We start from the raw sequence: 21,914 nt of genomic DNA, 5'->3' as shown, positions 1-21,914 counted from the left end.
GTTTTTTTGTTTCAAATTCCGTTTTCTAGGGTCAGAGACATAAATAAATTACGTTAGAAAAATATAATTATTAGGGAAAAACTGAAGAGTTAGTTATTTAAAAAAACTATGTTATTTTCCTAAGTTTTATTTAAATTATATTATTTGTTTTTAGTACAGTATATTTAAATTTCTGTTTTATTTGAAGTTTACTTGATTAATTGTTCTGTAATTATAGTTTCATCCTAATTGCAAAACCACTTTCAAATGCAGAGCCTTCCAATTACCATTGATGTGAGTACACACAATGAGAAGTTGTTGAATGATGAATTCTACATCGGCCTTGAACAACGAAGGACAACTGGCTCTAGGTTTACTAATCTCTTTCATATTGTCTCTTTCTCGTTTTATAACTAATGCAGTGGTTTTTGTTTTCAATAACTGACAAGTCTGTTTGCTTCTGTGATTTCAGGAATTTGCAGAGTCTCCACAACTTTGAGGGTATGACATTGTTTCTTTCTCGATTATATACAGATGGATGAATTGGCATTCATCCACTAATTGGATGATACAATACTACATAATCGTATGCCATTACTTGAACTCCAAATTGAGAAAGAGATGAGAATGCAGAGAAATCCACCCTCACCTAAACTGTTTCCCCAAGGTTTTATTATATGATTTCTCCAACTCTAAATTCATTAACAAATAGATGTATCTTTATTCTACAGGCAAGTCATTAATGTATAAACCACGTCGGTGTTTTCCGGCATATTATAGTGGTCAGTGGATGTTGAGAGGTCAGTCTATCCCCAAACATAGCGGTTGCCACCTTGAACTGGGTTAACAAAGTTTTTTTTTTTTTTAATACTAACCAATCATAAATTACAATTTAGAAAAAGGCCAAAATAGCCATATGACTTACAGTACAGCAAAATATAACTCTCAAATATAGTGCATTATTATTTGAAACAAGAAATAAAGAAAATCGAATAGATGTAAAATGAAAAAAAAAATCCAAACAAAAAAAATATAACCATACACTTTCATTAATTTTTCTGAAACAAAACAATCTATAATATTACATATTTAAAATACAATGTGTAAGTATTTTATCTTCCAAAATATAAAACCAACTACAATTAATACAAAATGTAAAATAAATAACCATAATTTCATATATAATACTACTAATATTAATATTACCCACTCAACGCTGGAGACTTTACCTAGTTTATTATAATAAAATCTTTATTAAGAAAAGAAAAAAAGCAAATACTAAACAGATGTTCAAATCTCATGAACTTTTTTTGGGCACATATATCAAAAGTATGATTATCGTAACTGTAAAGTGTCACACTAATAAAAAAGTATTTATAGTTAATACCGAGATAAGATTTGTAACTATGACCAATAACATAATAGGTAAAATAAAAAAGCAAGATAATTTAGAATCTATTTGCCAACATTTGATAGAGTTTCTTACCACATACTCATTCTATGTCTCCATTAAGCTATACCTATCGACCACTGTAATATATATATACCACTAATACTATGACTCACATTTTCATAGTAACTCCAGCCTAAAAAAATCTAAACTGTGTCCTAAAAAAAAAAAAACAATAATGGGAAGTTGTGCGGGTCAAGAAACACATGTCCTAATGGTTACACTAGCCTTCCAAGGTCACATTAATCCTGTGCTCAAACTCGCCAAACAGCTCTCATCATTATCAAAGAACCTGCACTTCACTCTCGCCACTATTGAGCCAGCCCGTGACCGCTTCTCAGCCACCGCCGCGGCAGAAAAATCGTCGGTGGACCTTGTGTTCTTCTCCGATGGTCTGCCTAAAGACGATCCAAGAGCCACCGCCACGCTCCTGAAGTCACTCAATGAAGTCGGAGCCAAGAACTTGTCTAAAATCATTGGAGAAAAGAGATACTCTTGTATCATCTCTGGGCCTTTTACTCCATGGGTTCCAGCTGTTGCGGCTGCTCATGACATCCCTTGTGCGATCCTATGGATCCAAGCTTGTGGAGCTTACTCGGTTTATTACCGTTACTACATGAAGACGGACTCTTTCCCCGACCTTGAAGATCTCAATCAAACAGTGGAGTTACCAGCTTTACCATCGCTGCAAGTTCGAGATCTTCCAACGTGTATCTTACCTTCTGATGGTGCTCACTTCAATCAGCTAATGGCGGAATTCGCTGATTGCTTGAGGTATGTGAAATGGGTTTTGGTTAATTCCTTCTATGAACTCGAATCAGAGATAATCGAATCGATGTCGGATTTGAAACCTGTAATCCCAATTGGTCCTCTTGTTTCTCCATTTCTGTTGGGAGCTGATGAGGACGAAACCCTAGATGGCAAAAACCTAGATTTGTGGAAATCTGATGGTTGTTGTATGGAGTGGCTTGACAAGCAAGCTAGGTCGTCGGTTGTGTACATATCTTTCGGAAGCGTACTCGAATCATCGGAGAATCAGGTCGAGACCATAGCCAAGGCCCTGAAGAACAGAGAAGTTCGATTTCTCTGGGTGATAAGACCAAAGGAGAAAGCCCAAAACGTCCACGTTTTGCAGGAGATGGTGAAAGAAGGACAAGGCGTCGTTACTGATTGGTGTCAACAAGAGAGGATATTGAGCCACGATGCAATCTCTTGCTTCGTCACGCATTGTGGATGGAACTCAACGATCGAGACGGTAGTGACTGGTGTTCCGGTGGTGGCGTACCCGAGCTGGTCTGATCAGTTCATTGACGCGCGGTTGCTGGTTGATGTGTTTGGAATCGGAGTAAGGATGAGGAATGACGCTGTCGATGGTGAGCTCAAGGTCGAGGAGGTAGAAAGATGCATTGAGGCCGTGACAGAGGGACCTGATGCCGCGGATATGAGGAGGAGAGTGGCGGAGTTGAAGGATGTCGCGAGATCAGCATTAGCACCTGGCGGATCTTCGGTTCGGAATTTGGAGTCGTTCATTAGTGATATCACATCCACCTGAGTCGCTTTGTGACGGGGTCATCAAATTTGGATATCCAAAAGAGACTCTAAAAAAATTATGGATTCATGCCCAAGTTGTCTACATACAAATAACCAGTCTCTATCTATGATGATTGATAAAATCTCTCAAAATTATTTCTAGTTTGATTTCTGTAATTAATTTGATTTATTATTATTTGTAAATTGAGCCTATATAAACTCATATTTACCTTCATTCTAAAGAGATAGATTTTTGGAACACAAAAAGAGAGTTTTCTCACTTTTGTAGAAAGCAAGTGGAATCGTTCATTAGTGATATCACAAGCACCTGACTATCTGCTTTGAATCAATTAGTACCAGGGATAACCGGATTTAAGGTAGAGAGGTAGATAGTACTAGCTATAGGCAACATAAACGTTCGTTAGAAATTCTAAAGGATAACTAAGGTTATTATTCTCACATAATCATGTTTCGTTTTAACTCAATCATTCTCAAAAACTAAATATCAAACATTGCGGTATAATCTTGAATCTCTCGAAAATAGTTATCTCAAGAAAACATCACAACATTACAAACACTAAGAATTCCGTAATTCCTTAGCTTTAATCTCCCAATATATATAACAAATCTTCTACAATTATAAATTAAAAAAAAAAAATCTAATAAAGTTCAATGTTTTTGAACTGAAGATATGAAAACATAAAAACCACAGTTTATAATGGTGAGAGATAAGAGTTTATCCTATACATACAATTTTTTGAGATAAAGTCTCCTAAGATCGTTTTCATAAGTTTGTTTTTTCTAAAGTATTGTATTTTTTTGAATAACAGTTTCGATTTGGAGTGAGATTTACAAATTTTTAATTGAATAACAAGAGATCGTAAATGATTTTGAATGATTTTACATAAATATCAAGTTCAATAAAAAAGATTTTGGAAGATTTTTTAAAATCATTAGTTGAATAATATGTGATTTTAAAAATACTCCAAAATCTTTTAAAATATCAAGTTTAATACACCCGTAAGATTTGGATTATTGTATTTTTAACCAAAGAAACCCTCTCAAATCCTCCAGAATCCTTAAAAATTATTAATCTAAATCCACAAACTGTTTTGAATAACCATAGATTTTAAGATAAAATTTTAAATCATAGTTTAATAACAATGAATTTCACGAAACTTTTTAAAACTCATAATTGAATAATATGATTTGTAAATTTTACGTTGAATACATCCCTTCAAAATATGTTGACCAACATTTCTTGGGTTAGCAATCATAGATTTTATTACAAAAATTTCACGTTGAACAACCATTGTTATATATAATGTATTTACCACTAACATGAGAACTCATCACAATTTCAAACGAAACTCAAGTCTAAATAAATTACTATCAAAAATAGTCATTACTATTATACGTACATAATAATGGGAAGTATTGATGTTCAAGAAACACACGTTCTAATGGTAGCATTACCATTCCAAGGTCACCTCAATCCGATGCTCAAATTTGCCAAACAACTCGCACGAACCAACCTACACTTCACTCTCGCCACCATTGAACAAGCCTGTGGCCATCTCTCATCCACCGACGAATCTCATAGTCTCGTGGACCTTGTGTTCTTCTCCGATAGTCTGCCTAAAGACAATCCAAGAGACCCGGAACCGCTCGCAGAGTCATTGAGAAAATTCGGACCCAAGAATTTGTCGAAAATCATCGAAGGAAAGAGATTTGCTTGCATTATCTCTGTACCGTTTACTCCATGGTTTCCAGCTGTTGCGGCGGCTCATAACATTCCTTGTGCAATCCTCTGGATTGAAGCTTGTGCTGTTTTCTCGGTTTATTACCGTTACTACATGAAGACAAACCCTTTCCCTGATCTCGAAGATCCTAATTAAACCGTGAAGTTACCAGCCTTAACGTTATTAGAAGTCCGAGATCTCCCGTCGTTCATGTTACCTTCTGAAGGTCCTCACTTCAATCGTCTAATGGCGGAATTTGTAGACTGCTTGAAAGATGTGAAATGGGTTTTGGCTAATTCATTTTACGAACTCGAATCTGATATAATTGAATTGATGTTTGCTTTATGTTGTAAACGAATACTCCGATTAGGATCCTTGGAGATCTGATTTGAGAATAAGAAGAGAAGAAGAAGTAAAACAAGAAAGAACACACACGCGATTTAACGAGTTCGGTTAACCGATGTGGTTAACCTACGTTTCGCCGGAGTTTTATCTCTGGAATCCACTAACTTGCTCAAACTTGAGCTCACCACATCTGTTACAAGATCACACCGATCTACTCAATCTATTTACAAAGAACTCTCTCTCTCTCCTAACAGAATACAACAACTGAATACGAAAGGAAGAAGAAGAGCTTAGATAAGTCTAAGTCCAACAACCCTTCTCACGTGAGAGGCGTGCGAACATAACCCAAGAGAGAAAGAGGACACATGGCAACCCTTTAGCGGATCAAACATAACCTAAACTGGACCTCAAAGAATCCTCGGTTATCGAGCTTAACCAGCTGATGAATGAGAACTCTCTAAACGGATTAGAGTCACTCTCACACTTAAGCCAGAAACGACTTAACAATCTCAGACTACAACCTTCAAATCTCCACCTTAGTCTTAGATTACTTACTTGGTGAATCTCCCTTGTATCCAAAACCCGGATACCTTCTTAACGTCCAGCAGGACGACTTCAGTTCCTGGTAATCCAAAGCATCTCTAATGCTTCCTGAAACTTGGCAATAGGCAATACCTTGGTCAAGATATCCGTTGGATTGTACTCAGTAGGAATCTTCACAACTGTGATCTCTCCTTTGTTAATAAGATCCCTGATAAACCATATAGCGATTTCTTAAGTAAGCAAACCTTTTCTGGATGTCTTTGATCAATAAAATCTTCAGGCTGCTCCATCAGTATATAAGAAAAGCAGTTTTCACGTCTAACTGATGTAGCTCCATGTTGAAGTGAACTACTGCAGATAGGATGTATCTTATCGATACATGTTTCACAACTGGAGCAAAAATCTCTTGATAATCTATGCCCTCATTCTGAGAAAAACCTCTTGCCACCAACCTGGCTTTAAAACGTGGATCCTCAACACCAGGTATCCCAGCTTTCCTTTTGAAAATCTATTTACAGCTGATGACACTCTGTCCTGCAGGTTTGTCAACCAGATCCCAGATTCCATTCTTCCTTTGCGAATCCATTTCCTCATTTGCAGCTGCCAACCATTTATCGCTATCAAAACTGTTCATAGCCTCTTCAAAACTAGACGGTTCTGAGCCTCCTCCATCTTCTGCTATACAACAGACATAGGCAGTAAGATCCTCTTCCTCTGTTCCCACATCATAATCCTGAAATCTGACTGGAGGATTAATTTGTTTCCTAAATCTGTCCCGAGGTAGTTGATAATCACGGAGACCTTCAGAAGTATTCCTTTGACTCCCAGTTCCGTGAATCTGTGGAGAACTAACTGACTGCTGGTCTTGTATGGAAGTCTCTGTCTGATCTCCACCTTGAACAGTTCCATGTGTATCCTTGTTTGTACCTGCAATATCAAAACTCGAAACATTATCAGTACTAAAATTAATTTGTTCATTACCTGACTGTTGTTCGCAATTGATCCTTTTATACATAACATCCTCTCGAAACACCACATTCCTACTGACCACACACTTCTTATCTTCTATAAGCCAAACCTTAAACCCTTTAACACCTTCTAGATAACCAGTAAAAACTCCTCTCTTCGCTCGAGGTTCAAGCTTTCCCTCACTGGAATGAACATAAGCCAAGCAACCGAATCTCCTCAGGCCGCTTAAGGATGGCATCATTGAAGTCCAAACTTCCTCAGGAACCTTGAAGTCCAGAGTAGATGACGGAGATCTGTTTATCAGATAGACTGCTGTAGAGGCTGCTTCAGCCCAAAACCTCTGACCAAGACCACTCTCGCTCAACATACATCTTACTTTATTCATGATAGTTCGGTTGAGTCTCTCAGCAACTCCATTTTGCTACGGAGTATATGTACATGTTCTATGCCTCACTATACCCTCATCCTTGCAGAAACTGTCGAATTGATGATTACAGAACTCCAGACCATTACCTGTTCGAAGTCTATTTACCTTTCTCTCTGATTGAGTCTCAACCATCTTCTTCCAGCTGACAAAAATCTTGAAAGCCTCGTCCTTAAAACGCAAAAAATATATCCATACCTTTCGAGAAAAATCATCAATAAAGGATACGAAGTACTGACACTTCCCTAAACTCATAGGGACATTGGGAGAACCCCAAAGATCTGAATGAATGTAGTCCAGTTTTTCCTTCGTAACATGCTGAGCTGAACCGAAGTTGACCTTATGTGTTTTTCCAAAAACACAGTCCTCGCAGAAACCTATCTCCGTAGACACGCAACCCTCAAGACAACCCTTCTTCTCAAGAACTTGAAGACCCGTCTGGCCGATATGTCCAAGTCTACTGTGCCACAACATGGCTTTGTCATCTCCCTTGACCTGATCTGTAACCTTCCTTGACTCAACAGCACAAGCCTCCAAAACTTTAGCACTACCTTGAAAGATGTAGAGAGACTGGCGCCTCACTCCTTTCATAAAAACAGTATCGCCCTTCACGACCTTCATAATTCCATTACCACCTCTGAAATCGCAACCTTTGGCTTCGAGTGTGCCAACCGAAATCAAATTCCTCGAAATGTCAGGCATGTACCTGACCTCATGGAGCAGAAAAGTGGTTCCATCTGAATTTTGAAACCTAATCGAGCCAATTCCCTTTATCTCACAGTAAGTATTATTGGCCATTCGAACCTTGCCATAGGAGACTTCTCTTAACTCGACGAATACATTCCTCCTTCAAGTCATATGGAAAGAACAAGCAGTGTCCATGATCCATTCATCCTCAGTGATGTCTCCCATGATCAGATTGACCTTGGATGCCATTAAACCGACGAGATCTTTTGCATAGTCTTTAACCATTGCTGCTTCACCCGGATCATTTGACTGACCTTTGGTTTTGTTTCTCTCAATCCACTTGTAGCACTGTTTCTTGAAATGCCCCTCTTTTCCGCATATCCAACAAACTTTCTTACCTTCTCAGGATTCAAACCTAGATCCACCCATACTGCTACCTTGATCTGTCTGATACGTTGAACTCCTAGTAAATCCTTTCCCTCAAACGTATAAGCCTTCTCCAATCTGACTAGAAACCCCAGACTCATCGCGAAGCTCGAACTCCTTGGACTTAGCAGCACTGATAACATCCTCCATCTTGATCCCATCTCTTCCATACTTCAGCGTTTCTTTTAGCTTGTCATACTTCTCTGGTAGAGAACTCAAGATTAAGATAGCTTGGACCTCATCTATAACTTGAATCTGAAGATTATTTAGATCCGATATCATCTTCAAGAACTCGTTTATATTATCATCCAGAGTCTTCGAGTCCTGCATCCTATAGTTGTAAACCTTAAGCTGTAGATACACTCGATTTGGCAAGGACTTTACCAGATACAGACGCTCGAGCATTGACCACGCTTCAGCTACCGTCGTACACTGATCAATCTTCCTTAGAACCTTGTCACCGACGTTTAGAAAGATGATATCTAACGCCTTCTCGCACAAATCTTTTCTTGACTTTTCATCTTCGATCTGTTTCTTTTTCTTCTCCGGATCTGCTTCTTCATCCTCTGTCAAAGTAGCAAAAGGTTCTTGCTCCGTTAAAACTCCCTTGAGACCTAGAATCCTCAGGTGAGCCAACATCCGTGTCTTCCAAAGAGAGAAGTCGCCGTATCCATCAAACACCACCACCTTGAGCTTCGTATTCGTCATCCTCGTAATCAGATCTGACAATCGGGAACTGAACCTCGCTCTGATACCAATTTGTTGTAAACGAATCCTCCGATTAGGATCCTTGGAGATCTGATTTGAGAATAAGAAGAGAAGAAGAAGTAAAACAAGAAAGAATACAAACGCGATTTAACGAGTTCGGTTAACCGATGTGGTTAACCTACGTCTCGCCGAAGTTTTATCTCCGAAATCCACTAACTATCTCAAACTTGAGCTCACCACGTCTGTTACAAGATCACACCAAGCTACTCAATCTCTCTACAAAGAACTCTCTCTCTCTCCTAACTGAATACAACAACTGAATACGAAAGGAAGAAGAAGAGCTTAGATAAGTCTAAGTCCAACAACCCTTCTCACGTAAGAGGCGTGCGAACATAACCCAAGAGAGAAAGAGGACACGTGGCAACCCTTTAGCGGATCAAACATAACCTAAATCGGACTTCAAAGAATCCTCGGTTATCCAGCTTAACCAGCTGATGAATGAGAACCCTCTAAACGGATTAGAGTCACTCTCACACTTAAGCCAGAAACGACTTAACAATCTCAGACTACAACCTTCACTTTAAAACCTGTTATCCCAATTGGTCCTCTCGTTTCTCCATTTCTGTTGGGAGCTGATGAAGACAAAACCCTAGATGATGGAAAAACCTAGATATGTGGAAATCAGAAGATCATTGCATGGAGTGGCGTGACAAGCAAGCTAGGTCTTCCGTGGTTTACATATCTTTCGGAAGCATACTCAAATCGTCAGAGAATCAAATCGAGACCATAGCGACAACATTGAAAAACAGAGGAGTTCTGTTTCCATGGGTGATACGGCCCAAGGAGCAGGCTCAAAACGTTCAAGTTTTGCATGAGATGGTTAAAGAAGGTAAAGGAGTTGTTATTGACTGGGGTCAACAAGAGGGGATACTGAGCCACGTGGCTATCTCTTGCTTCGTCACCCATTGTGGATGGAACTCGACGATAGAGACGTTGGTGACTGGTGTTCCGGTGGTGGCGTACCCGAATTGGATTGATCAGCCGCTTGATGCGAGATTGCTTGTGGATGTGTATGGAATCGGTGTAAGGATGAGGAACGATGTCGTCGACGGAGAGCTTAAGGTTGCTGAGGTTAAGAGATGCATTGAGGCTGTGACGGAAGGTCCCAACGCCGTGGTTATGAGGAAGAGAGCCGCAGAGTTGAAACAAGCAGCAATATCGGCGATGGCGTCGGGTGGTTCCTCAGCTCAGAATCTGGAATTGTTCATCAGTGATATCAAAATCGTTACTTGACTTCTTCCATAACCGGATTTTAATTTACTTGTTTTAAATTTTTACCTTTAAACCGGCAATAACCGGAATTTAATTTGCATATATTTTAAAATTATCATCTTTAAACCAGAGATAACCGGATTTCTATTTTAAAAAATAAAAAATAAACCAGACGCTCTGCAAAATCCATAATTCTGGAGAATTAGGGTTCTTCAATTGCTAAATGAATCACTCACCATTAGCTTCGCCTCCAAAGCTGGAGATCGTCACGGTGCTATCTTCGTGAATCATTTGAAGCCGGAGAACGTATTTCAGATCCCAGATCACATCCGCCATGCTCGGCCTCTCATCTCCGTACTCTTTCAAACACTTCTCGGCGATTTTCATAAATTTCGTCAATGAACTCGGCTAGATTTGACCTATCAATCTCGGATCTACGATCTTATCGATCACACCTTTTGATTTGCAGGACATCGCCCACTCGGCGAGATTCACTTCCTCGTCAGGGAGATTATGGTCAAGAGCTGGTCTCGCGCACAAGACCTCGAGGAGAACAACTCCGAACGAGTACACATCTGATTTCTCCGTTAAGATGCGTGTCAGTGCATACTCAGGATCAAGGTAACCAAATGTTCCTTTGATGTTGGTGCTGATACTGATCGGGTCTTGATTACGAACGACCAGTTTTGATATCCCGAAATCAGAAACTTTGGCTACGTTGTTCTCGTCTAGTAGTATGTTTGTGGATTTAACATCTCTGTGAATGACTGCTCTGTCTGAGTCACTGTGGAGATAATGCAATCCTGTGGCTGCTCCAATGCAAATCTCTAGTCTCTGTTTCCATGACAATGAAGGCAAATCTGAGCCGTATAGATGCTCTTTAAGCGTACCTTTCTCCACAAACTCGTAGACAAGGATCATTTCTGAGTTCTCTTTGCAGTAGCCAGTTAGAGATACGAGGTGCTTGTGCCAGATTCTTGTGAGGACTTGAATCTCTGTTTGAAACTCTGTGACCCCTTGTCCTGAACCGACCTTTCCTCTTTTGATCGCGGCTTTGGTTCCGTCGGGAAGGATAGCTTTGTAAACATCTCCAAACCCGCCTTTCCCGATCAACCGCTGCTCGTCGAAATTGTTTGTAGCTCTGAAAATGTCTCTCAAGGGTATCTTCAAGCCTAACTGTAGGTGGTTGGCTAGTGGTGTACTGTTGTCCGAATAGAAAGGTCGATTGTCGGTGCTCCCACTTCCTCTGTACAAATGGCAAAGGAGACCATACAGTCACTTCAACTTCAACGACTGATTTCTTCTTCTTTGAATGCCTCCGCTTCAAGAATATTATAAACAACAAACCCAAGACCAGAAACAAGGCAATAGCAACAGCGATGATGTAGACCTGGGAACTACTTCCATCTAAAGAATCAGAGTTTTTCAAAAACTCCATCACCTCTACACCATTGAGGAAACCAGCTTTTCTATCGAGTTCATCTTTAGTACCTAGACTAACATTCAAGAGTCCAGAACCATCAGATACATTCACAACATCGATATAAAACGGAGTCACCAACCTAAGATGATCTGAAAGCGATACATCTATTCGCCAATGACCGTTTACGTAGAGATAGACATTTGTGTTAAGGTTTTCTGTCTCGCTCAAAATATCACATAAGTGAATCCTGATGAAGTGTCTATAGTTACTTTTGACCTTAAACGACCAAGTAGCTTTTAATGTCCCCTTCATCATCGAAATCGCGCTAAAGTTCATTGTTTTGGCCGTCAGGTAAACAAAATCAGGAGCAGTGAATTGTGTCGCTGACCCTGGCTCGTAGTTAGGCTTTTGTGTTGATGAAATGTTTCCCACGAAATCTTTTCGGTAGAGAAAGTCATCGTCTAGCGACCAAGTTCGTCCCAAGGTATCGTTTTCTGGTGTGATTCTCTCGCCTCCTACGTTTAATCTGTAAATTGTGTGCTAGATTCTTGTCGGAATCTGAATGAATTTTAAGGTCATTAGGAGCAGAGAACACTTCTATGGCGTTGACGAGAGCCAAAGAGTAACGATCGGGGACAAATCGAATTTCGAATTCCCGTGAGTCAATCATCAAGAGAAACTCCTCAACTCGTGGGGTCTCAGTGAAATTTCGAACCGAGAAGCTTTTCAAGTGATGATTAGAACCAGAAGTAGCAGAGACAGTGAAACCAGCAGTTAAAAGCTCTGTCCGGGAAGAGACAACACAGAAATGGAGACGCACAAAGTGTTGACCAACAGAATCGAGTTGGAACTTGTAAGAAGAAGGGTATTTGAATATTCTAACCGTCTGATAGATCCCTGTCTCAGTGTACGATCCAGATTGGTTGCTGGCTTCAGTTCCTTCAGTGGTGAAGAAAACATAGTTTTTACCAGAGGTCATATCTCCGACGAAAGTGCGACCACCATAAGTGACATTAGAATGCGACCCACAGTTGACGTAAAACTTCTCAGGACGAGAATATGTAGATGAAGCAAAAAGAGTGAGGTGAGGAAGAAGAACAGTAACCACCACCATCATGACAAAGAGAAAGACAACGTCTTGAAAACAGAGTTTGTCCATAGCTTAGACGGGAGAGACGAGAGTATATAGTGAAAGTCAAGTGTGTTGGAGGTTCAATGGATTAAGCAGAACTTTGTGGTTTATGTGAAGAGGATTGAGGAAGAAGGTGCCATTGAAGGAAGGGATAGAGAATTGAAATCATTGGTGGGAACAATAAGAGATATCAATCTCCATAGTTGACATAGTTACCCGGTCAGTCCATATCAAACTGGTCCACAAATTAACAACACGGTTTGAGACTTTGAGTTACATATTAGTTTTGTATGATTTTTTTTTATCTCTTGATAAAATTGATTGAAAGTGTTTTACAGGATATATATTTCATTTTTGTCGAATTATTCTTATATCTGATTTGTTTAATGAATTTGTGGTTAATAATTATATTGTTGAATTGTATTGCTTTATGATCCAAGTATTGCTAATTTATAATTTTTGGATGATGTTCTTTTTTGTTTGGTTTGTTTTCTTTTTGGATGATTCTCATGAATAACTATATAATATTTTATTATATAAAGTTGGGTTTTGAAAGTTAGACATTAACAAGATTTTGACATGTGTCAAGTTATCAGCATGAGATTTTGACATGTGTAAATATTTTAATAGGAAGAATTTGATTACAACAAAAAGAAAATATTTTGTTTTTAAAAATATTAATAAAGTAAAAATATAATTATAAAAAATTTCAGAATTTAGAAAAACAACAAAGTTTTTTAAAATAATTATAAGGAGATTATATATATATATATATATATATATTTCGTAAAATTCGAAATTATATTATTATTTACTTATTTTAAATTTTAAGTGATTAATTATTAAAAAAATAGAAACAAGGATTAAGAAAAATATACTTTTAATTATTTATTCTAAATTTTGTACTCACTTCTATATAATTAAAGATCGCCTCATATTTAAATAATTTATTCAAAAACATTGCTTTCAACTTTGTTTAATTGGGAATATATTTTAATGGGAAGGTAATTTTTTCTTATTTTCTTAAACCAAAATTTTCTACTACTTTCTCCTATTTCAGTTGGGAATAGGTAAGATTAATATGTTGAACAAAAAAAAAGATTAATATATGAGTCTTCTTTTTCTAATACTGTATTTTAAAATTTATTGTAGTATTTTTATATTGTTTTAATTTGTATTTTAATCTTTGAATGATATGAGATTCACATATTAGCATGCTTATACTTTTCTATTGTTTCTTTAATTATGCCAGATTATTTTTTTTTCAATTTCTCAACCTTGATCGGTTGGTCAAAAACCTTTTTTTTTTTGCAAACATAATTGTTACCATTTTTCATTCAATCCCAAAGGGAGATAACGAATAGAAGATCATCAATCTAATGAATTGATAAAATAAACACAAGCATACAACAAACATAGATAGATAGAGTGGAAAAAAATAAATCGTTGTTGATAGATCCATAGGAGCTCAAAGACTCTGACACCCTGGTTTGCGGTAATGTTTAAAAGAATTGATTTAGCTACATACATCATCAAAATGCACTTATTTTTTCAGTCAAGGGTCTTGAGAGAAATTTATGATGGGTGATCTTTCTCGAAGTGATTGTCGAAATTGTGCGAGTGAAGACAAAACACAAGAAAATATCATTTGTTGATTTGTAAGGTCGATAATCAAGTTTTTAAAGACTTCCAGACGTAACAAACCAGCGATCGAATATGGGTTAGTCCACAAGCCGGAAATAGATGTAGGGCCCACTTGGGAAGGTGGGCCCATGGACTGAGAGTAGACATGGGCTCACTAAACAATGTGGCGGTTGAAGCGTTACAGAGACAGAGGCTACATCATGGTGTGTCAAAGACACTTCCACAAATACATTGAGAAATTTTGCATTAGTTACTATCAAAAGATTTTGTGACGATTGAAAAAGGTTATGACGTTTATTGGTCGTCGGAGCAAGCTATTTTGAGATAGCAAAAAGACGTAAACATTTTCTCTCCACACAGGATGAGGGCATAGCCGAGGTTCTCTCTATGGTGGAGAATGTTGGACACAAGGTTATCTACCCAACAGAGGAAGGTGGAGGAGGTTGGACGCAAGGTTATATCTCCGAGGGAGGAATATGAAGCCAAGATTCTCTCCATGATGGAGGAAGTTGGACGCAAGGTTCTCTCCATAAGGAATAAGGGCGGAGCCGAAGTTTTTTCCTTGGCAGTCATACATTATTGTGATGATACATCATTGATCAGTATATTATGTTATCTATTAACACATTAAGCCAACTATTTTACTTTCACTTTGGCATAGTTACCATCACGAATATATTCGGAAATTTAACATTAGTTACTATCAAAAGATTTTTTGTGAAGTTAGAAAATTGTTTTTACTTTCATTGGTTGTCGGAACAAGCCATTTTGAGATAGCAAAAGACGTGAACATATTTTCTCCACATAGGAGGAGGGTAGAGCCGAGGTTCTCCCTATGGTAGAGAAGGTTGAACACAAAGTTATCTCCGCAAGGGAGGAAGGTGGAGAAGATTGGACGCAAGGTTATCTCTCTAAGGGAGAAAGCCGGAGCCAAAGTTCTCTCTATGGTGGAGGAGGTTGGACGCAAGGTTCTCTCCATAAGGGATGGAGGCGGAGCCCATGTTTTCTCCATGGTGATCATACATTGTTGTGATGATACATCATTGATTAATATATTATGTAATATATTTTTTATTCAAAATATTTTTTGAGCCAACAAATTTAGTAATTAAAAAAGTATGCAGAAGTGAAAGTAATATATTTGGCTTAATGTGTTTATATAGACAATTTCTAGATAGTGATAAAAAATATTTTTGTAACATACAAGAGTACATTTAGGTATAAAAAAATATATTTTTAATAGTAACATACATAAAAGATTTGTAAATGGATATAAATCAGTATATTATATCAAAAATAAAATTTATATATAACATACAACAATTTTTTTAATACATTTAATTTCATTTATAAAACTTTAAACCCGCACATCGGGCGGGTCCTAACCTAATATATATATATATGTATGTATCTTTTGTCAATGTAGTTCTCTCATTTTTACAATTTTACGATAATAACTCAAAATCTACACTAGTATTTTTGTAGCATTTTTTACTCATAAATATATTTATGGAAATATTTACCATTAAATGTCATTTAATACTTTAGTTAATCTCTCTACTATCCTTATAACCAAACAGAATTAAAATATTTTAAATATCCATATATATAATGTTCTATAATTAATATAGATATTTAGAAGATTTATTCTATATTAAAAAAATATTCTTCTATCATCTATTTTTGATTTTAAAATATAAATGTAATGAATCATCATATAATACATAAAGTTAATAAAAATGTGTATTTTTTCCTGCATATATTGTGATTTAAATTTTTTTTAAACGAACATATATTACTAAATTAATATAAAAGTGTTGGGAAAAAAATTAATATAAAAGTGTATGTTCAACATACATATATAATAAATTTACCATATATATTAAATTATAGAATTTTAAGAAGTTTGTAATTTATAACTGATATATTTAAACTTAATAAAAAATTAAACTTATGAATATTTAAGCATATTAAATTTTCAAAATAACACAAACGAATTAGATTACAGGACGGGTTATATGACATTACATGATTGAATTGATAATACTAAAAAATAAAATATCATTAATATGATACTTCAATACGAGTTAAATTCCTATTTTACAATTTTAACAATACCAATATAAAATATGTCGAATCAAAATGATTTAATTAAGATTGTATTAAACAAAAATTATTGTGCAGTATACCACAAATTATATACTAAATCACTAAATTAACAGAAAGTATATTAGCAAAATTAATATTATAATAGTATATTAACAAAAAAAATTATGTAAAAACTTGTTCTGCGGTATTCATAATCTAGTTGTTAAATAAAAACTCAACTCACATGCTTAAACCAATCAAATGAAATACACTTTTTTTTTTGTGTGTGAACAAATGCCTAAACCAATTAAATGAAATCACATTTGAAGAAACTTAAAAATAATGACGTCATCTTGCTTCAGAGATCTTCAACTGTGAGAAAACTCGAGTCTCGGATGAATCCGTAATCCCACCAAATCTGTTATCCGACTCATCACCGTTGTTGTGCACAATCGAGTTCGTGCTAAACGAATCAGTCACCATCAACCTCGGAACCACCAACGAACCACCGGAGACAATCGCCGTGCTATCATCTTCTTCATGAATCCCTCTACGAACCGTCACCGCCTGAAGCTGAAGAACATACTCAAGATCCCAAATCACATCCGCCATACTCGGTCTCTCATCTCCGTACTCTTTCAAACACTTCTCAGCGATCTCCATGAATTTCACCAGCGAATTCATCTCGATTTGACCTAACAATCTCGGATCTACGATCTCTTCGATTTCTCCGTTGGATTTGCAGTACAACGCCCACTCCGCTAAATTCACTTCTTCGTGAGAAAGATAACGATCCAGAGCTGGTCTCGCGCAAAGGACCTCGAGGAGGACGACACCGAAGGCGTAGACATCTGATTTCTCAGTTAAGATGTGTGTCGATAGATACTCAGGATCGAGGTAACCAAACGTTCCTTTGATGTTTGTGCTGATATGTGTTTGATCTTGATTACGAATCGTTAGTTTCGATAATCCGAAATCCGCAACTTTGGCTATAGTGTTCTCGTCTAGTAGTATGTTCGTTGATTTGACGTCTCTGTGTATGATTGCTCCTTCTGCTCCACTGTGGAGGTAATGCAATCCTCTAGCTGCTCCAATGCAGATTTCTAGTCTTTGTTTCCATGTCAATGGAGGCAGTTTCGAGTCGTATAGATGTTCTTTAAGCGTACCTTTCTCCATAAACTCGTAGACGAGGATCATCTCCGAGTTCTCTTCGCAGTAACCCGTTAGAGATACTAAATGTTTGTGGCGGATTCTTGATAAGACTTGGATCTCTGTTTGAAACTCTAGGATCCCTTGTCCTGAACCTGTCTTGCCTCTTTTGATTGCGGCTTTGGTTCCGTCCCGAAGGATAGCTTTGTAAACATCTCCAAACCCGCCTTTCCCGATCAACAACTGCTCGTCGAAATTGTTTGTAGCTCTCAAAATGTCTGTGAAGGGAATCGTCAAGCCTAAGTTTAAGTTGCGTAATGGCGAGTTGTTGTTATGAGAGATTGGTCTATTGTCTGAACTACCACCTCTGTACAATGGTAATGGAGACCACACGGTTGCATCAACGTCTGGTTTTGTATTCTTTGGTCTCCTTCGCTTCAAGAATACTATAACCAACAAACTCAAGACCAGAACCAATACAGCGGCAGCAACACAACCAGCGATGATGGGAACCCGGGAACTGTTTCCATCTGTAGAATTAAAACCAGAGTTACTTAAAAACTCCATCACCTCCAGACCATTAAGAAAACCAGCATCCTTGTCGGTTTCCTTAGTACCTATACTAACATTCAAGAGTCCAGAACCATCAGAGACAGTCACGACATCGATGTAAAATGGAGTCACCGGTCTATCATACCCTGAAGGCTTTACATCTACTCGCTGATGCCCGTTCACATAGAGAAAGAAATCGGAGTCAATGGTTGGGAAGTTGCTCAAAATATCACAGAAATGAACCCTGATGAAGTGTCTATAGTTACTTTTGACCTTAAACGACCAAGTAACATTCATCAACATCCCCATCCGCTCACTCGAGCTACGGTTCATTGCTTTAGCTGTCTGGTAGACGAAATCAGGAGCAGTGAGGTCCGTGGCTGCAACTGAACCTGGCTGATAGTTAGGCTTCTGTGTTGAGTTCATGTTCCTCGCAGAATCTTTCCGGAAGAGAAAGTCATCGTCTAGCGACCAAGTACGTCCCAAGGTGTCGTTTGCCGGTGTGATTTTCACGCCTCCTACGTTTAATCTGTAAATTGTATGCAGATTCTTGTCGATTTTTGTCGGGATTTCGAGGTCATTACGAGCAGAGAACACTTCGATGGCGTTGACGAGAGCTAAAGAGGAAGGCTCCGGCATAAATCGAATTTCTAAATTTGGCGAGTTGATCATCAGGAGAAACTCTTCAACTCGTGGGGTGTTAGTGGTATTCTGAAGCGAGAAACTTTTGAAGTGATGATTAGAACCAGAAGTAGCAGAGACAGTGAAACGGGCTTTTAAAAGATCTTCCCTAGAAAACACAGCAGAGAAATGGAGACGCACAAAGTGTAGACCAACAGGATCGAGTTGGAACTTGTAAGAAGAAGGGCGTCTGAATATCCTAACCGTCCGGTAGATTAGTGGCGCAACGGACGATTGGTCGTCGAGAACTTCAGTTCCTTTGCCGATCAAGGAAACAGAGTTGTTACTAGAGTTCATATCTCCGACGAAGGTCCGGCCACCATAGTCAGCATTAGAATCCGACCCACAGTTGACGTAAATTTTCTCCGGACGAGAATAGTCGGAAGTATCAGAAAGAGTGAGATGAGGAAGTAGAAGAACAGTAACCATCATAATCGTTACAAAGAGAGATACAGAGTTTCGAAAACAGAGATTCTCCATAGCTTCGATGGAGAGGGAAAAGTCAAGTATTTGAGGTCAATGGATGAAGAGACATGTGTGGTGTGATGATCTATGTGAAGAGGAATTGAGGAAGAAGATGAGATTGAAGGAGAGATAGAGAATTATAATCATTGGTGTGAGAAAAAGAGAGAAGACTTGAGTTGACTTTTCAAGTCATCGTCTTTTGTCATCGTGAAACAATCACTCTCTAATCTTTTCACCTAAGGCTCTCCAAAACTGACCTAGTAAACGGTCAGTATATTTCTGTGTTTTTTTAAACATTTGTTGTTATATATAGTTATATGTTTGTCTGTTTGAATCTTTTTTTTATTCTAACTGCTTTCATATGATTAGTTCATATAATAAATTCGGATCCGCCAGGGCAAGTGGCGTTATTGAGTACGATATGGTACAAAAGCATAGCATAGTATATTCAGACGACATTACATATCTTAGTGACTGTAACTTTGAGACCATGCTTCATGTGCAGAATAATAGAAGGAACTGGCTCGATCTTGTGTCCTTCAACAACTTTTATCTCATAGTTTTGTCTAATTTTCACAGCCACTGTTTTCATCTGTGCCATAGCCACTTCTTTCGCCAAACAAGTCCTTGGACCGGCATTGAATGATAAGAACTTAAAAGAAGGCACATGAATCAACCTTCCACTCTCCGAAACCCATCTCTCCGGTTTAAATTCCGATGCATCTTCACCCCAAACTGATTTCATTCTCCCTAATGAGTAAAGACAGAACACAATCTTTGAACTCGCATCGACTTTGTGTCCGCTAGGAAGTTCGTCAGGTTTTGTAGGAGAATTGTGCTGAAATGGAACAGGTGGATATAGCCTGAGGGATTCACACAACGCGCCATGTAAATACACCAACTTGTTTAAGCTCCTGAGGATTGAATGAATCAAAGTCACAACCCCTGGTTCCTAGAGATAGTTTTGTGTTGATTTCTTGACGAATCTTGGTTATCACATCTGAGTTCTTGGAGAGAAGCCAGAAGAACCAAGTGAGAGCAGAGCCAGTGGTGTCTCTACCAGCTAACATGAAGCCTAAAATCATATCTCTAAGGAACTTGTCATCACTAGGATTCAACAACTTGTACTTGCTTGTATCCCCGTTCATGTAAGACATCAACAAATCTTTAGAAGAAGAGTCAGTTTTAATAACCCCACGGGATATTTCATCTCTCTTGGAAGCTATGCACTTAGAGCAAACTCGGTCAAAAGGTCGAGTGAGCTTTTGTCATCTTCAACTCATCTCCAAGCCCCATAAATCTTTGCATCTTCCAAACCATCTCTGGCTTGAAATGTCTGAAGAATATAGCTTCCTCTGCTTCATCTAAAGCTCTAGCAAACTCGATTTCTGGCATTTCAGTTGAGAGACAACCTGGATCGATCCCAGTCGCCAAAACAAACGTAGTGTCGAACGTGAATCTTTGGAACAAATCTTGTAAATCAACTACTAGTTTCTTCTCAGCAACGTGATTAAGAAATGGGACAAGCCCTTTTTCTAGCTTACTCATGCTTGTCCTTAGTGTAAACCTTTGATATTCCGGATTACTCATTATGCTTTGCGCTGATTTCCTCAAATCTTTCCATAACTCAGAATCTGCGTTGAAAATACCATCTCCTAAAACATCGAATAGCTTCTTGAACTCGGATCCTTTAGGATAATTCGCGAAGTTTGAGCTCATGATGTGATGGATATTGGCTGGATCAACGGTGAATAACATATCGAGGTTCCCGAAACACGGACCTTTGAAAAGATAAGTTAAGTTTGAGGCCTCAAGAAGCTCGGTCATATAGTCGTAAACACGAGGGATTTCCATGAGGAAACCCGGAAGCATACCGAGGAACAGCCAGTTCGTGAGAAACGAACGGTGATGTTTATTAATAATCAAGAAATATCGAAAAAGGAAGGAGAAAAAAATGAAATAGATTGAGACTTCAAGTAAGAATATTAGAGCCATCAGAGAGAAGTGAGAAAGTGTTTCTTCTTCTTCTTTTGAGAAAACTTGATTCTTGATTTTGTTCCTTATACTGTTTATACATATAATGTTTATATTTGTATATGATCCCGCGTGTCATAGAAACTTATGATGTGCATGTCTGATCTGTCGTTTGGATAATGAAAATGAAATATCATCGTGCTTTTTTGTGTGGTTGTTATTGATCCATTTTTGTTCGACCTAATTCGGAAACTAGAGCATGTGAAACCAATGCATGTGACATATTACTTACTTAGTTATTTGTCCCAATTGATAAATACAAAGGATCCAGCTGGTTTCTCTAACCAAGAAACCTCGATATGTTGTTATTCACCGTTACTCAAAGAAACAAACAATAAACTTTTAATTATAACATTTGTCAAGTATATAGTCCGTTCAAATTATAACGAATCAGAAAGATTTGACGGGAAAATAAAATTTTTATGGTTTAATTTTACGGTTTCTGAAATTTAAATATATTCAAGGGAATTTGGTCGTGTTCAAGAATTTTATTTTTCCGTTAAAACTTTAAAAGTTTTTCCCATAAAGTACATTTATATATATTTATACTTCAGAAAAGTGTAAATTTAAATATTAATTTATGGATTTTTATGAATTTATACGAATAAATTTAATTTGTAATTGACAAATTAATATCATAATTTGATTAATTATTATTTGTTTGTAGATAT

At 37.6% G+C, this 21,914-nt stretch overlaps 1 protein-coding gene and 4 pseudogenes across 4 annotated transcripts; 2 read left to right on the top strand and 3 right to left on the bottom strand.

Moving 5' to 3' along the window:
- Positions 1–1,432: 1,432 nt before the first annotated feature.
- On the top strand, positions 1,433–3,226 carry LOC104753942 (UDP-glycosyltransferase 84B1 pseudogene; annotated as a pseudogene). Its single transcript, XR_015583764.1, has one exon. The product of XR_015583764.1 is annotated as a UDP-glycosyltransferase 84B1 pseudogene (transcript).
- A 1,160-nt stretch (positions 3,227–4,386) lies between these two features.
- Positions 4,387–4,857, top strand: LOC147925952 (UDP-glycosyltransferase 84B2 pseudogene; annotated as a pseudogene).
- Positions 4,858–5,188: 331 nt separating this feature from the next.
- LOC104751964 (putative receptor-like protein kinase At2g23200) lies at positions 5,189–12,657 on the bottom strand (annotated as a pseudogene). Its single transcript, XR_015585094.1, has 2 exons — positions 10,312–12,657; positions 5,189–10,057 (listed from the first exon to the last, which is right to left on the bottom strand). The product of XR_015585094.1 is annotated as a putative receptor-like protein kinase At2g23200 (transcript).
- A 3,925-nt stretch (positions 12,658–16,582) lies between these two features.
- LOC104751959 (putative receptor-like protein kinase At2g23200) lies at positions 16,583–19,224 on the bottom strand. The gene has a single exon (XM_010474021.3). The coding sequence runs from the start codon at positions 19,222–19,224 to the stop codon at positions 16,711–16,713; it is 2,514 nt and encodes an 837-aa protein (XP_010472323.2). The 3' UTR covers positions 16,583–16,710.
- Positions 16,583–21,204, bottom strand: LOC104751960 (alkane hydroxylase MAH1 pseudogene; annotated as a pseudogene). Its single transcript, XR_015585095.1, has one exon. The product of XR_015585095.1 is annotated as an alkane hydroxylase MAH1 pseudogene (transcript).
- Between the last annotated feature and the right edge of the window lie 710 nt (positions 21,205–21,914).

The sequence above is a fragment of the Camelina sativa genome, chromosome 16, assembly GCF_030686135.1.
Source record: "Camelina sativa cultivar CO46 ecotype springtype chromosome 16, ASM3068613v1".
Taxonomy (NCBI): Eukaryota; Viridiplantae; Streptophyta; class Magnoliopsida; order Brassicales; family Brassicaceae; genus Camelina; species Camelina sativa.
Note: the sequence above shows the minus strand (reverse complement) of the source record. Positions and strands in the feature narration are given on the sequence as shown.

Coding starts and splice junctions, on each gene's coding strand:
- LOC104751959 (XM_010474021.3), bottom strand. CDS start 19,224: ATGGAGAATCTCTGTTTTCGAAACTCTGTATCTCTCTTTGTAACGATT.